Source organism: Cetorhinus maximus, chromosome 9 (assembly GCF_964194155.1).
Source record: "Cetorhinus maximus chromosome 9, sCetMax3.hap1.1, whole genome shotgun sequence".
NCBI lineage: Eukaryota > Metazoa > Chordata > Chondrichthyes > Lamniformes > Cetorhinidae > Cetorhinus > Cetorhinus maximus.
The window spans coordinates 85,379,985-85,395,815 of record NC_135887.1 but is presented as its reverse complement, the minus strand read 5'-3'; the positions used below and the strand labels follow the sequence as shown (position 1 = coordinate 85,395,815).

General features: G+C 42.4%; 1 protein-coding gene across 2 annotated transcripts in view; it reads left to right on the top strand.

Annotated features, from left to right (window-relative positions):
• Positions 1 to 505: 505 nt before the first annotated feature.
• The window catches only part of LOC144684776 (tetraspanin-32-like), a 73,072-nt gene continuing 57,746 nt past the window's right edge, over positions 506 to 15,831 (top strand). Inside the window, exons 1-2 of one of the 2 annotated variants that reach the window (XM_078548986.1) lie at positions 506 to 703; positions 5,235 to 5,349. In XM_078548986.1, coding sequence (XP_078405112.1) covers positions 638 to 703; positions 5,235 to 5,349 — 181 coding nt within the window. In that variant the 5' untranslated portion in view covers positions 506 to 637. The remainder of the gene's footprint in view (positions 704 to 5,234; positions 5,350 to 15,831) is intronic. The other variant, XM_078548985.1, reaches the window with a different exon arrangement.

Here is a 15,831-nt window from a genome sequence, read left to right as displayed (position 1 = left end):
GACACCAGATTAAGTAGGTGGTATCACTGTTCAGTGGAACCTAGGGGCCTTTTCACCGAACCTTTCCTGAACAAAAACAAACAGATTAGGCCACCAGAACACAAAAGCAAAATACTGCAGCTGCTGGAAACCTGAAATAAAACCAGAAAGTGCTGGAAATACTCAGCAAACCAGGCAGCTCCGTGGAGAGAGAAACAGGGTGAACGTTTCAGGCCAATGAAAGGTCATCGACCTGAAATGTTAACTGTTTCTCTCTCCACCGACGCTGTCTGACCTGCTGAGTATTTCCAGCACTCTGGCTTTATCTGGGCTACCAGAAAGCTGTCTAGCCAAACATGGGCAGTCGGCATGGGGAAAAAAAAGTATTTTATTTATTTGTCCTATTTGTTCCCAGATATGTGCAAGTGGTAAAAGTCATTTGACTGAAGTGTGGATGACTGGAGCAAGGGTTTTTGATAAATACATTCACACATGCATACTTGCATCCATACATGTACTAAAGGCAAAACATAGGCTGCGACGGAACACTCGCTCTGAGCTGAACCAGGCTGGGCTCCCTTTGCTCTGAGTGACAAGCTGGCGAAGGACAGCCCACAGCAAGTTTAGAAAGTTAGAGAAAGTCAAAGTAGCTGCAACCATGAGGATCGGGTGTCTGATTAAAGCTACAAAGTACCAGCTCCTGGGCACCAGTTTCACCGTAATGGTAACTAATAGCTTATGATGCTTATTCTAATGCTAACCCTTCTAATGCAAGTCGTGCTGGAACGAAAATGTTTAACCTATTGTGTGGGAATTTAAAAAAAAATGAAATGTGAAATTCGTATTTTTGAATACCAAATTGGTTGTGCAAGCCTCTTGCTTCGCAGAGGATAAAACCTCTGGTGTAATAAAGTGATGTTTGTGATGTATGTGCTCAGCAGTTTTAACGCCGTATTGTTTGGGCTAAAGCTGTCCCTGGGACTAAGTTTTTTTAAAACTTGGTTTTAGTCGCTCCATCACAATCCCACTCCCCGCCGTTTCCTGGTGTTAATATTTAAGTGTGATTAACGTCACCGCAGGCCGCAATCTTCGTGTTGTAAAACAGTGAATATCTGCGAACTACTGGACTTTGGGGAGGCATCATAGCTGAGTAATTATTTCTTCATGATGCATTATTAAACAGTATGAACAGATGATAGCAACATCGGTTTATGTTATACTGTACTCAAGATGAAAGTAGGTACACTTTTCAGACAGCCCACTCCCGCGTTAGGTATGGAGCCAGTAAAACTCACACTGCACTACTGCAATAACTTGTTTCAGAGCCAGCTTCAGAAAAGCACCTCTTATTGCACAATGTGATATTTTCCGCTTTCTACACCTGTCATCTTGTGGTTTCTCAGAGATCGCCAATTTCAAATACTATGGGCAAACATTACAAAACAGCCAAGAATATGTGGCCTGAATGTTTCGATTTTTCTAAGGTCTTTTCGATCAGCTGCTGTCAAAATAGGGATAGACTACAGTGCAAATTTCAATTTCTAATGAGATAAATCTAATTCCTCATGACCTATCTTGGTATTATCATCAATTGACTCGGATTAGACAGCCCCATTTCTTTCAAGAATATCTCCAATTTGCCCCAAAAGCAGACTACACAGCGTGGACTTATTAGGGACAAAGAGGGTGATATATGCTAGAGGCTGGGGATAGGGCTAGAATATTTAATGAGTACTTTGTACCAATGTTTACCAAGGAAGAGAAAGGATGCTGATAAAATATTGGTAGAAGCAGAGATGGTGGAAGTAGCGGATAGGGTGAAAATTCATAGTCAGTATGTGCTAAAAAGGCTGGCTATGCTTAGAATGGATAAAGTACCTGGTCCAGATGGTTTCCATTCCACATTACTAATGGAAGTTGGAGTGGAGGAAGGGCTTGGTATAATCTTCCAACCTCCACTAGATATGGCAGAGGTGCTAGAGGACTGGAAAGTGGCGAATGTGATATGCTTGTGTAAGAAGGGGTGTAAGGACATTCCTAGTAACTACAAGCCAGTCAGTTTAACATCAGTGGTGGGTAAGGTTCTTAAAACAATAATCAGGGAAAAGATCAACAGGTGCTTGAAGAGGTTTGAGCTAATTAAGGAGAACCAGCTTGGATTTGCAAAAGGCAGATTGTGTTTGACTAATCTAATTTCTTGATTAAGTAACAGAGAAGGTTGTTGAAGCAGATGCAGTGGATGTTGATTATATGAATTTTAAGAAAGCATTTGACAAAGTATCACATCAAAGGCTGGTTAACAAAATTGAGGCTCATGGAATAGCAGGGTGAGTGACAGCTTGTATAAAACTAATTGGCTTAAGAACAGAAAACGAGTCATGGTAAATGGTTGTTCTTCAGACTGGAGGATGGTAGACAGCAGTCTACCAAGGGTCAGTGCTTGGACCACTGCTTTTTTGATATATATAAATGACTTGTATATTGGAACACAGAGTAAAATTTCAAAGTTTGTTGATGACACTAAACTTAGAGGTGTGGCCAATAGTGAGGATGATACAAATTAACTACAAGTCATAGGAAGGCGAGCAGAATGGGGAGACAAGTGGCAAATGGAATTTAATTGATAGAAGCGAGATGATGTATTTTGTCTTAAGGGATATACTTAATGGCACAGTTCTAAAGAGTGTACTGGAAATTGAAGGTCCTAGGGGTTCATGTGCATCGATCTTTGACAGTGGCAGGACATATTGAGAGTAATAAGGAAAGCATATTGGATCGTGAGCTTCATGAATAGAGATATTGAGTACAAAAGTAGGGAAGTTTTGCTGAACCTTTATAAAGCTCTCTTTAGGCCACAACTAAATCATTATTTAGTTCTGCAGAGGAGATTTACCGGAATGGTTCCAGGGATGAGGGATTTTGGCTACAAGGTTAGGTTGGAGAATCTGGGATTGTTCTCTTTGAAGCAAAGGAAATTGAAGGGAGATGTAATAGAGGTGTACAAGATTATGACAGGTGTAGATAAGGTAAACAAAGAAAAGCTGTTCCCATTAGCTGTTGGTACAAGAACTAGGGGACACAGATTTAAAAATTTAGGCAAAAGATGCAGGGGGCATGTGAGGAAGAACTTTTTTTACACAGCGAGTGATAATGACTTGCAACTTGCTGCATGCAACGGTAGTGGAAGCTGAGATGATCAATGTTTTTTTTTTAAAATTGGATGCGCAGTTGAGGAAAATAAACCTGCAGGGTACGTGGTTAGAGATGGGTAATGGCTCTGACTGTATTTTTCTATAGAGAGCCAGCATGGACTCGATGAGTTGAATGGCCTCCTTCTGTGCTGTTATGACTCTATGACTCAATGATTCTACATCCACGTTCTCATATGCACTCTCCAAAATTAGTGTTTTTCCATCAAGAGCTCCTCCTCAGGTTATTGGAAAGGAAATTAAGTTTCTCAGCTCGAGGATTGCAGTCCCTGTCACAAAAGCCTCTTGGTATAAGTCATTTTCAAAAGCAGTTCACATTTATGTGACACATACAGTTATAGCTTCAGGGTAATTTTGTCAATGATAAAGTGAATGGAGGGCAAAAGAGTTAGTCTAAAATGCACCAAAAGTTTTGGAGGAAAGATGTTAAAAGCTGATTTCTATGGCAGTAGATTGGAGAGTAATTTGGTTATCTAGGTCAGTGTTTCTCAAACTTTCTCATTTGATAGACCCCTTTTTCAAATGGATTTGTAATCACAGCCTTATCAAAACTATAATACTCAATATGGAAGTGTTGAATGTAAAGAGTGTTTTAATAATGCTTTTAAGATAACATAGGTTTGCTTACAAATATCAGTGAGATGCGTGCACCTGCTTCTCACTGCAAGGTCTGTCAATCCTCAGTATAACTCGTAAATAATTCTCCACTTCCTCTTTGGGACCTGTACTTTCTTTTCCGACCCTTGGGGGTGGCATTGTGTGTGGTTGTGGTGCACAGGCAGTGCTGTTATTGTGGGAGCACACCATTGCCACCAACAGTCCCCTCCTTGGGCCATGGAGTGCTGGGAGGCTGCCAGGTTTCACTGGCAGTCTCCCTACATGGAGGCAAACACCTATGATGTGAGAAAAATGCCCACAGAGGCAGGAAATGGCCCTTAATGGGCCACTTAAGTGGCTCAATTGGGCTCCCAGCAGGTGGCCAATCTGCCAGCTTTCCCACTGCTGGAAAAATGGCCTGGCATCAGGAAGACGGTGGGCATGCCTCACTGATGCCTTCCTATGCCGTATTGCCAGCTTTCCTGTCTTCCAGCCAGATGCCAAAGGACTGGTAAAAATCAGCCCTTTGTTTGAAAGGAAGTAGTTCAGAAGCACAAAATGGTATCTTTCCGTAAAAAAAGTTGACGATTCAAGAAAGGAAAAGTATATTTCTCAGAAGGGTGAAAGCCAAATTTAGGTTTCCTTTGATCATTTGGGTTTGACGACATGCTGAGTTCAACACAAGTTCAGCAGTAAGTAGTTAATATATAACTAATTAAAATAGAAAGGTGAAGCAGATCAGATTGGAAAGAAGCCTGGTTTGTTTTAACCAAGTGTGTGCTTTGTTGTTCCATATCTCTCACTTAGGGACTGCGTGGATGGACAGTGAAGCTGATTAAAGTATTTCAACCATAGAAAAGCCACATGTGGCTTAAAAGATGCTGGTTGTCCCAACCCTAATGCAGAAAACCAGCCGAAGACAGTGACAATTTTATGCTGTTGATGGCTTCCCCAGAATATTCGGCCAGTGGAATTGGTAGATCTCTGCTTGAATTAGGTGTTCAAGTGATCACATACAGTATAGACTGTCAGTCAAAACAGTTGATTTTGTGATGCTTGATACCTTTAAGTTCAGGGTTGAATTATCTTCAGGAGACAGACAAAAAAAAATTCCCAGAATCCTTGCTCAAGAATGGACTGATTAGAGTCCAATGATTGTGTGTTGTCTGTGAAAGGAAGGGATTTGCTGGGCTGACTGGCCGTCCCTTGTACAAAGGAGTTACAACACAGGAATAGGTAGAATTAGTACTAATAGGAATAGAATTAGTACTAATAAAACTGTTGCAGCAAGAATCAATGACTTCAGAGCAGGAGTGGCAGATAAAGTCAAAGAGGTAGAGGAAGCAAAAGAGATTATAATTATTATTATCGCTGTCTTCTAATGAGTAGTTTGGTGCAGTCCAGAATCTCACATCTCATTACCTTCCCCTTTGTTGTGTTTCACACTAGTTCCTTGGAGTTGCAGTTGCTGCAATAACCTTGTGGATCTCCTTCAGTGATGAGTTTATTGTTATCCGCAATATCACCATTGAAACCAACCGATACGCTAGACTTCATGATCTTGGTGAGTTAACTTGAAGACAACTGAAAAACAGACACTTTTCCCATACAGGCAAAGTCCCTTTATCAATCCTGATGAATACACAGTCTGCTAATGTATCAGTTCTCTGTCAGAACTATATAGACACCAGAATTTATTTAAAATATTGAGCCAGCAATAACATTCATATCTTGACCCACTTAATGCTCAGTCAGTCAATGCTAAATTTAAGCTAACTAAAAATGCTATGATTTTTAATGAGGGTTGAACTGATGGGTCATTGTGCAGATAGTCCAATAGTAGGCACACAGAATCACTAAATGGGAACATAATGGGGAACTATAGACTTTCAGCTGGTGTTTCACATAAAGGAAAACTGGCCACTCAAGTCTAATTTATGCAAGCAAGTGTGAGTTAGATACTGTCTTCCATAACTGGGACCTGATTTCAAATCTAGCTCATACTCATGGAACGAAGGTTTTCTGTCTATAAGGGTCCAACACGAAATGGATAGTAACTCAACAACTTGCATTTATATAGTGCCTTTAACATCAAAAATTATCCCAAAGAGCTTCACAGAATTATTACCAGAGAAAAATCAACACTGAGCCAAAGGAAAGGTATTTGGAAGGTTGATTAAAGGTTTGGTCAAATAGTGGGTTTTAAGAGGGAGTCTTAAAGGAGGAGAGAGAGAGATGGGAGAAAATTCCAGAACAGGAAAGGAACGGCCACTGATGGTGGACAAAGTGAGTGGCGGATGCTTAAAATGTCAGAATTGAAGGCAGAGACCTCAGAGGTTGTAAGCTGGAGAAGGTTATAGAGATATATAGCGAGAGGTCATGAAAGGACTTAAGGATGAGGATGAGAATTTTAAATTTATATCATTTTAAAAATGTTTTCACGTGTTATAACACAGCAGTTGGTAAAGGCTGAATTGTTTAAATCCCAGAGGAAAACTTGAACAACTGCTATAACCTATATTTTCAATTGGTATGTTTGAGATGCAGCTTTGAATTAAGGAATAAGACCACCGAGCCTCTAAAGGTTTTTTATATAAAACTAAGTTAAACATTTATTAATTTAGCAACCAATTAAACACATACACATGTCTACAAATTACTACCATAATAAATTTTAAACAAATCCCCAAATTAATCACTCCCAGGGAAATCTTCACCAAGGCAACAGTAACCCATAGACTTTAAACAGACACCTGGCAAAGCATATTTGACCTTACGAATTCAAAATGAGGTTCTTTTCAATTTGTTTCCTTTGCAGACAGTTGTAGGCTTACAGGCTGGTTAAATGTCAAATGCCTCTGACCTACACACACACACAAACTCCTTTCTGTATATACCTAGCTTTCCCTTTGAATGTAAATTTTCCATTGTATTACTAGGTTTTTAAATTTTACTTCTCCTAACAATAATCCTTTCATTCCACCAATTTTATTAGTAATGTAAACACATTGCTTGGTGTCTCCCAGCTAGGTGCAAGATTTCACTACCACTCTTGAGTGCTTTCTTCAACAAATGCAAATTTACACTTTGCCTTTTAACTTCCTTACGTTTATCTAATTAACACCTTAAAACTACTATACATCAAAGCACCCAGACGAGTTGGCTTTAATCAAATTAAGCCATGCACAGACACAAACATAGACAGAGACCCTATTACAATTTCAATTTAAAAATAATTTCCAATAACATTATAGATATTAATATCTCTTCATTGCATCACAGGATTTGGGTGTCGCTGACCAGGCCAGTATTTATTGCCCATCCCTAATTGCCCTTGAGAATGTGGTGGTGAGCTGTCTTTTTTTTATTCATTCATGGGATGTGGGCTTCGCTGGCTGGGCCAGCATTTATTGCCCATCCTTAGTTGCCCTTGAGAAGGTGGTGGTGAGCTGCCTTCTTGAACCACTGCAGTCCATGTGGTGTAGGTACACCCACAATGCTGTTAGGAGGGGAGTTCCAGGATTTTGATCCAGCGACAGTGAAGGAACGGCGATATATTTCCATATCAGGATGGTGTGTGGCTTGGAGGGGAACTGACAGGTGGTGGTGTTCCCATGTGTCTGCTGCCCTTGTGGGTGGTAGAGGTCACAGTAGGCACTGTCGAAGGAGCCTTGGTGAGTTGCTGCAGTGCATCTTGTAGATGGTACACAGCTGCCATTGAGCATCACTGGGAGAGGGGGTGGATGTTGAAGGTGGTGGATGGTGTGCCAATCAAGTGGGCTGCTTTGCCCTGCAGGGTGTTGAGCTTCTTGAGTGTTGTTGGAGCTGCACTCTTCCAGGCAATTGGAGAATATTCCATCACACTCCTGAGTTGTGCCTTGTAGATGATGGACAGGCTTTGGAAAGTCAGGAGGTGAGTTACTCTCCCAGCCTCTGACCTGCTCTTGTAGCCACAGTATTTATCTGGCTGGTCCAGTTCAGTTTCTGGTCAATGGTAGCCCCAAGGATGTTGGTAGTGGTGGATTTGGCAACAGTAATGCCATTGAATGTCAAGGGGAGATGCTTGGATTCTCTCTTGTTGGAAATGTTCAATGCCTGGCACTTGTGTGGCATGAATGTTACTTGCCACCTATCAGCCCAAGCCTGAATGTTGTATGTGGACACAGACAGGTGTGAATGGTGCTAAACATTTTTTTATTCGTTCATGAAACGTGGATGTCATTAGCTAGGCTAGCATCTATTGTCCATCCCTCCATTTCTGTGGGTCTGGAGTCACATGTAGGCCAGACCAGGTAAGGATGACAGATTTCCTTCCCTAAAGGGCATTAGTGAACCAGGTAGGTTTTTACGACAATCAGCAATGGGCATCATCAGACTTTTAATTCCAGGTTTTTACTGAATTCAAATTTCATCATCTGCCATGGTGGGATTCAAATCAAAGTCCCCAAAGCATTACCCTATGTCTCTGGTATACTAGTCCAGTGACAATACCACTATGCCACCACCTCCCCAACATTGTGCAATTTTCTGTGAACATCCCCACTTCTGGGAATTTGGGAACTGAGAGTCAGTGTAAATGAGGAAGACTGGGTGATGTGTTAGCAGGACCTGGTACAAGGTAGGGTATGGGCAGCACAGTTCTTGGATCAATTGAAGTTTATGGAAAGTTTATGGAGACCAACCAGGAGAGTATTAGAATAGTCATCTCTGGAGGTGATAGTAATGCCAAATTGGGGCTAGTTTTGTCCTGTGAGATGGGACAGCATAGGGAGCGGTTTACTCTGTGTCTAATTTGTGCTGTGCAGGGCACGGGAGATGGGTGCGCATGTGGTGCAAAATGCCAGGATCCGGGGTCTATTGGGGCTGGGCTTGGTGTTGTAAATGTAGTTCTTGTTAAACAGTTAGGTAGAATTGGGGAAATCTGGTGGTTTGGTCAAACTTTTCACATTTGTCGCAGCTCAGGGAACAGTGGGGCTCGATATTACAGCGCACTATCCCCAGTGAGTCGTGACAACCCACCACCCTCCCTGCCCCATGAATAAATGCCCTGCCTGCCTCCAGACACACCACTAGAGTAGGCAGAAAATTCACCCCAAGGTTTGAAAAGCCAGGTATTCAGTTTAAAGTTTGTTTGGTTATAATTATTTGAGTTCAGCTCAGGAAATTAGTTTGTGGCATTGAAGGCTGAAGGTCAAAGGTAAGTTCTGTCCCCTGCTCAGCAGTAAGGGCCTCAGCACAAAACATGGTAAAAATGCCCTTTTGCCATGCCACAGACTAAAATTGTACAAACGTTATGTCCCGACTATATCTTTTCATCATAACTTCTTAATTTAATCAACTGTCAAATTATTGATGCAGTTACAGGCAACTCAATGACTTGGCAAAATTAAACAAGCCACATCCTGGTGGTTTTTGTTCACCAGAGAAGTGTTTCTGTTCAACTAACTTGCATCAGTCACAGAAGTTCTCCCGGCTGCAGTGAGCCACATGCAGGGTGAATTCAACGCACTTGTAATGATGCAGATAATCCTAGATTCAACTACATTGCTCTGCATGAAATGCTTTTATAATCCTATAGAATATAAGTACTTTCAGTTCTAATGAGGCACAGTCTCATATTGTCACAGAAACATTCCCCTCTCTTGTATAAAATAAATAAGTTATGGAATTACAAAAGCACATTACTGCCAAATGCTGGAAATCTGAAATAATAACAAAAAACGCTGGAAATACTCAGCAGGTCAGGCAGCATCTATGGAGTTTCAGATTGAGATGACCTTTCATCAGAACTGAAGAAAGTTAGAAACATAATAGGTTTTGAGCCAGTGGAAGTGGGGGAAGGGTCAAAAAGAATAAAAGGGAAGGTCTGTGATAGGGTGGAGGGCAGGAGAGATTAAATGACAAAGATTTTCATGATGCAAAGGCAAAAGAGAGAGTGGCAATGGATATTGGAAAGAAAGAAAAAATGTTTCCAGATGAGATGTGAATGGCTACATAGCAGCCATCTGAATACAACGCGGAGATATGGAAAGAAACGAGACAAGACCAGATGGAATTAGCCTGGTTGCTGAGTTTAGACTGTCAGATAATACTGTATTTCCCTACAGATAAATCAGATACACAAAGGTCTATCCCTAAACTATTAACCATATAATCATAGAAACTTACAATACAGAACAACGTGCTGGTTCTTTGAAAGAGCAATCGTGCTTAGTTCCACACTCCCACTTTTTGTCCGTAACTCTGTAAAGTTCCTTATTCTCAAGTACCTGTCCAACTCCCTTTCAAGATTATCTATGGAATCAATTTCCATCACCTTTTCAGGTAGAATGTTCCACATCTCGATAATTTTGAATGAAATCATTTCTCCTCATCTCCCCCTCTAGATCTTTTTTCCATTGATTTAAAATTCATAACTTGATTGAGTTATTTTCTGCCATTTTCTGCTTCTTATTCCCCTGCCAAATCAGTTTAAACCCTCCCCAAAGGTATTAGTTAATCTCTCATAGAGAATATTGGTCTCAACTTCCTTCAGGTGCAGCTCATCTATCTTGTAAAGGTGTCCCTTCTACCAGAGCCGGTCTCAAAGTCCCAAGAATCTGAAACCTTCAGTCCTGTATCACCAGAAATGCATTTACCTGAACTGTCTTCCTGTCCCTGTACTCACCAGCAGGTGCACTGGGAGTGATCCTGATACTACTGGGTTTGAGCTCCTGTTTTTAATCTTTTTCCCAGCTCCTGTAACACCCAATTTCTTCACTATCTCCATCTTTAGTTCCAATACGAGCCATGACTTCTGGCTGTTCCCCTTCCCCTGGGAGAATAACCTGCACCCGCTTGGCGATATCTTTTCCCTGGCACCTGGGAGATAACATACCATTCAGGAATCATGCTTGTGGTCATAGAGACGCCCCTCTATGTTCTTTACTATAAAATCCCCCATGACTGCACTTTTTCTACTCTTTTTCCCATGTTCAGTCAAATCTCTCCTTGTGTTGGGAGTTTGATTCCGAGTACTTCCTTCCAAGGATTGTCAGCCTCCCAGTATTCCAAACTGAAAACTGGTTAGCCAGTGCCACAGCCTTGGGGGATTCCTGCCCTACAGTTGTCTCCTTCCTCCCCTGCCTGGTGCTCAGCCATTCCCTCATCATCCAGCCCTTCTGTAGCTATGGAGCAAGCAGACCCTGGAACACACTTTCAAAGAGACTGTCAGACTCTCGAACGCACTTCAGTGCTTGCAACCGCTTCTCAAGTTCCAAAACTCAGAGTTTGAGCTCAAGCAACTGGTGACACTTGCTGCACACAAGGTTAGCCAGGACACATGAATTGTGATCTGCTAGGGTTGTCAATCCACTGACTTCTAAATCAGAGACCCTGACCACAAAAACACTTAACATTGAATCCTACAAAGCTATGAAGTGGACATCTAAGACATTAAAATGCTGACCTATAAAATTATAAGTAACTGACCTTTGAATTATCTAGATACTAAAAGAGTAAAAAGTTAACTAAAAGAACTGGAAATTATACCTATCAATCTAAACACAATGGGAATCGCCATTGAAGTGAATTCCAACAGTGAAAAATGAGCAGTTTAATAAAACAAACTAATATATTCCTGTTACCCAACAACCAGCTCGCTCTGTGGACATGACATCACTTTTAAATTTCTAAGATTTCCATGTTCAGCTCCTGCTCAGACTCTGACTGACCACTATCTCAGTCTCTTTCTGCTCTCGCTGACTCTCGCACTCTTAGGGCTCGCCTATTGTCCTTCGCAGTGTTTTTCACTCTCTCTCTCTGCTCTCAATCATATGGAATAATACCACTCTATTTAGAGTACCTTCCTATAGTGAATTCTTCAGCAATAGCCTTAAAGGCACAGGCTTGCAGCTGAACATCACAACCATGTTGCATGAAGAATGCCATGGGAAATGGCATTTGAACATACATTCACTAACTTTGACTACTCCTGTTAGGGCATTGAACAACTTCTGGTGCTGTTTCCTGACCCTCAGGGTCAAACTGCTGGTATTGATCCCCATGGTTATCTGCTCCCACTGCTTTGAAATATGCATCCTAGCCCCTGTGAAAAGATCACCTCTCTTCTCCTTTCAACCTCCAACACTATAGCCTCCAGGGCTGCATCTGAGATTCTAGGATCCCTGTCTCTGGTTTGTTGTGCCATTATTCAGGTTTCCTTTCTTCTCCTACTGTGTTTCCCAGCCAGTTGAATAAGCTGCTGCAGCCAGCATGCACCTCCTCTTTGAGGAGTTAATCGGTGCTAGCCTCAAATTCTGAACTTGCAGCCACTCAGCAGCACATTTGGCCCTGGGCTGCTTGTCACCATCATGGAAATGAGCATGATGTTTGCATGTTGCCTGCATTACTTTAAATAGTCACGGGTTAATTGCGCATTGTGACCCCAGTGCCCCTTATCAGGTCTCATCAAATTTTTAGCACATTCTGTGTAATATATTCAATCCATGTAATTTCTATTTGTCTAACAAATTCAACTTGGTCTTTCTGTAACACGGTCCTATGCGATTTCTTTCTCTAACACTCTGTATAACAAAATTCATACTGTGTAATTTCTCTCTCACCTGTGTAATGCTCGCTCTTTCTGATCTTATGTCACTCTCTCATCACACTCTATCCATGCAACACATTCCATCCTGTGTAAGATTCTCTGCTGATACACTTTACAGACATAATGCTCTTTCTCTAATATATTTCAGTTTGTATGATTTTTATGCAACACTGTGTCACTGCTGACAATTTGCTGTGTAACATATACCAGCTTGTGTAATGTTCTCTCTGTGCACACTCTCCAGTCTGTTAAATTATTTCTATGCCAGGCTCTCTCATTTCTGCTCCTTGATAGGGTTGAGCAGCATGGCTGGGAGCACTCGGTGCGTTATCTGAGGGGCCCTCTCTCTCTCTCTCTCTCTCTCTCTGCTATCTCTCAGTGACCATGCTAAGTACTGCTTCTGCTATCAGCAACTGACACCTCAACAAGAAAAATCATCCTAGTTATTTTTCTTGCTTCAAGTTCTGCAGAGTGGAAAGAGCTGATGCAATATACATCTCCTGAGCTGTTTATCTTACTGAACAGCAAAGCCTTCCTCTTTGACTGTGACTCTGAAAGCGGGAGCTTCACACTGAAGTGGAATAAACATATTTACGTAGTAAATTCTGGCTCTGGGAATGGTTATATACTGTGATGTGAAGTGCAGGACTGAATCATGTAAACTAGGAAGGTGCCAGAGCCAGTGGAGGCCAAATTGGATAGCCAGAAATGTGTATCGGAGATCTCAGTGGCCAATAAAGCCACACCCAATGGTTGAAGTGAAGGCAGCATACTATCTTTGTGTCGCCTGCTCATTACCATGATTTTTGTGTGAAGCCATGTTAAGTGTTAATTGACTGCACGCATTAGGAGGGGGCCCAAAATTGTAACATCCTAGCACTCCTTGAAGCTAGCCAGCACCTTTAAATGGAAATGTACTTGGAGCAGGTGCTGGGACTCATGCAGGAAGTGAACCTGACCTAGGAAAGAGTGATGAATGACACCACATGGGAGAGAGCATGCTCCAAGGTTATTAGATGCTACACTCAAGGTCTTGGTGGAAATGAGGAGAGACTAGTTCTATATCCACAAGGGGCCAGAAGACCCTCTAGACACACAGTCAAAATATAGTGTAATCAGAGAGCCGTGGCGATCAATGCCAGGAATCAAGCCCTGAGGACCTGGATGCAGTGCCACAAGATGTTCAGTGACCTTACACAAAGGGTCAAGTTCAGTTGATGCATCGTCAAATGTCATATCCTATCATTTGCACAATTAGCTTCAACCATTCCTTAATACACTAGCAGTGAACTGCAGTGGTCCTTCTGCAACATCATTTCCCACTTTCTGCCACTCTGAATAACCACCCTTTACTTTCACTCTGTGTTCTGCCTTGAAGCCAGCTAGCAACCCATTCTACTACACCCTCAGACGCTTATCATTGCTACAAGTATCACACCCACATCTCGCACATTGCACACATTGCCAGCTATTTCAACTGTGACAGCCACAACACTTGAACAAATTGTACAGCACTCGTTGATAAACTTTCTTCTCTTGTAGTGCACACGCACAGGCTGAGGAACTAACTAGAGGGGGACAGGCGCACCTGCATGTCCTAACCGCCCATTGATGACACAATTTAATTTTATTTATTCATGGGATGTGTGTTTTACTGGCCATCCCTAATTGCCCTTGAGAAGGTGGGATGAACCCCCCTCTTGAACTGTTACAGCCTGTGTGATGTAGATGTGCCCACAGTGCTGTCAAGAAGAGAGTTCCAGGGTTTTGACCCAGCAACAGTGAAGGAATGGTGATATAGTTCCAAGTCAGGATGGTGTGTGACCTGGAGGGGAACTTGCAGATGGCGATCTTCCCATGTGTCTGCTGCCCTTGTCCTTCTAGGTGGTAGAGGTCACGGGTTTGGAATGTGCTGTCAAAGGAGACTTGGTGATTTGCTGTAGTGCATCTTGTAGATGGTATACACTGCTGCTACTGTGCTTCAGTGGTGGAGGGAGTGAGTGCTTAAGGTGGAGAGGTTGTAAGGGTGTCAGATGGCGTATGGATCTCTAAAATGCTGTGTTGGCATCAAATCAGCCTGGCACATTGGTTGATGTCTCTGTATACTTTCGGTGGATGTTGTTGTGCACCTACTAAAGCCTTTACCAATATGTTGTCCTGGGGGTATTTACAGAAGTGTGTACGTGCAAAGTGGATGCTATTTTGGGCAAATAGCTGGCTTAATGCTCACATTCCAGGTTCATTAACAATGATTACTTGTCTGAGATGCTGGAAGTTGCTGACCACCTTCCCCCCCCCCCCCCCAAACACACCCAGCTCCCTCTGGAACTGCACCCCAGCAATAGTTAGCACCTTCAAGGGTTAAGGTGGGGAAGGAGAAACTGGGAAAGTCCAGTGGCAATGTTGTTACGCAGGCAAGGGAGAGGGATGCAGGCCTTCAGAAAGATGCAAGTAGAACCTGCCATGGGAAGGAAGTGACCTTGACCCTCGGCGATAAAGTAACATTTTATTTGTAAAAAAATTCTAGATCAGTTCATGGGAATTCTGGGGTGATCTGGGCTCTTCTCCCTCCTCCCTGAATGGCAGCCAGGCACTGAGTTTCTAGGAGTATGGCGCAGGCAGGAGACAGAAATGCTTCCATAGAGGCAAAGGCACCCACCTGCTCTATGTTAACCAGATTCCTTTCAATTGACCTCACATAATCTGATGCGATCAGTGTTGGAGGAAAACAATCAGTCCATATCTGGCCGTAGAACAGCGGTTCTCAAACTGTGGGTCGCAGAGACAGCAGATAGGGTTACGAGCACCCCGTGCTCCACACATTGAGGCCCAGGCTGTGTTTGGCCCTGCCACAGCCCTGCTTGTCTCTTGGACTCACTCTCTCCGTCGGTGAAGAGAGTCCTGGATGGTGCCAACACTGTGAAATACAAGTTCAATGTGTGAGTCATTGATTTTCTCCTCCCACACTTTGTCCTTCTCCCACTGAATGTATTTACCGGATCTGACCTCAGCATTGGCAGTCCAGTCCCTGGGACTTATTTTCTTCTTCTCAAGACCTTTTAAAAAAGTCACGTGCAAGGGGACTCACGAACTTGGGAGTTCCTGTTCTTTGGCCCATAATAGAACCTGTTGTGCACTAAGAGGTAGGAATGTGGATTAACAAACCGATTTATCTGAAAAATTAACTGGAGCCTGAGGAGGACTCAGTTTTTACACTGATGGGTATGTGGGTGGTGATGGAGGGTACAGGGGTGGGGGGGGTTGGTGAGAGAGTAACCCCGCTAATTATTACATGATCCAGTCTAACATAATTACACAGTTTTCCTCCAAGCATCAGTTTACTCCAGTGAAGTATGAGGGAGTGGACTTTATAAGAATAGCAAGTTTTAACTAAAAATGTTAAGAAAATATGAAATTTTTAATAGACAATAGCTGGTAGGCACAACAGGAGCCTGG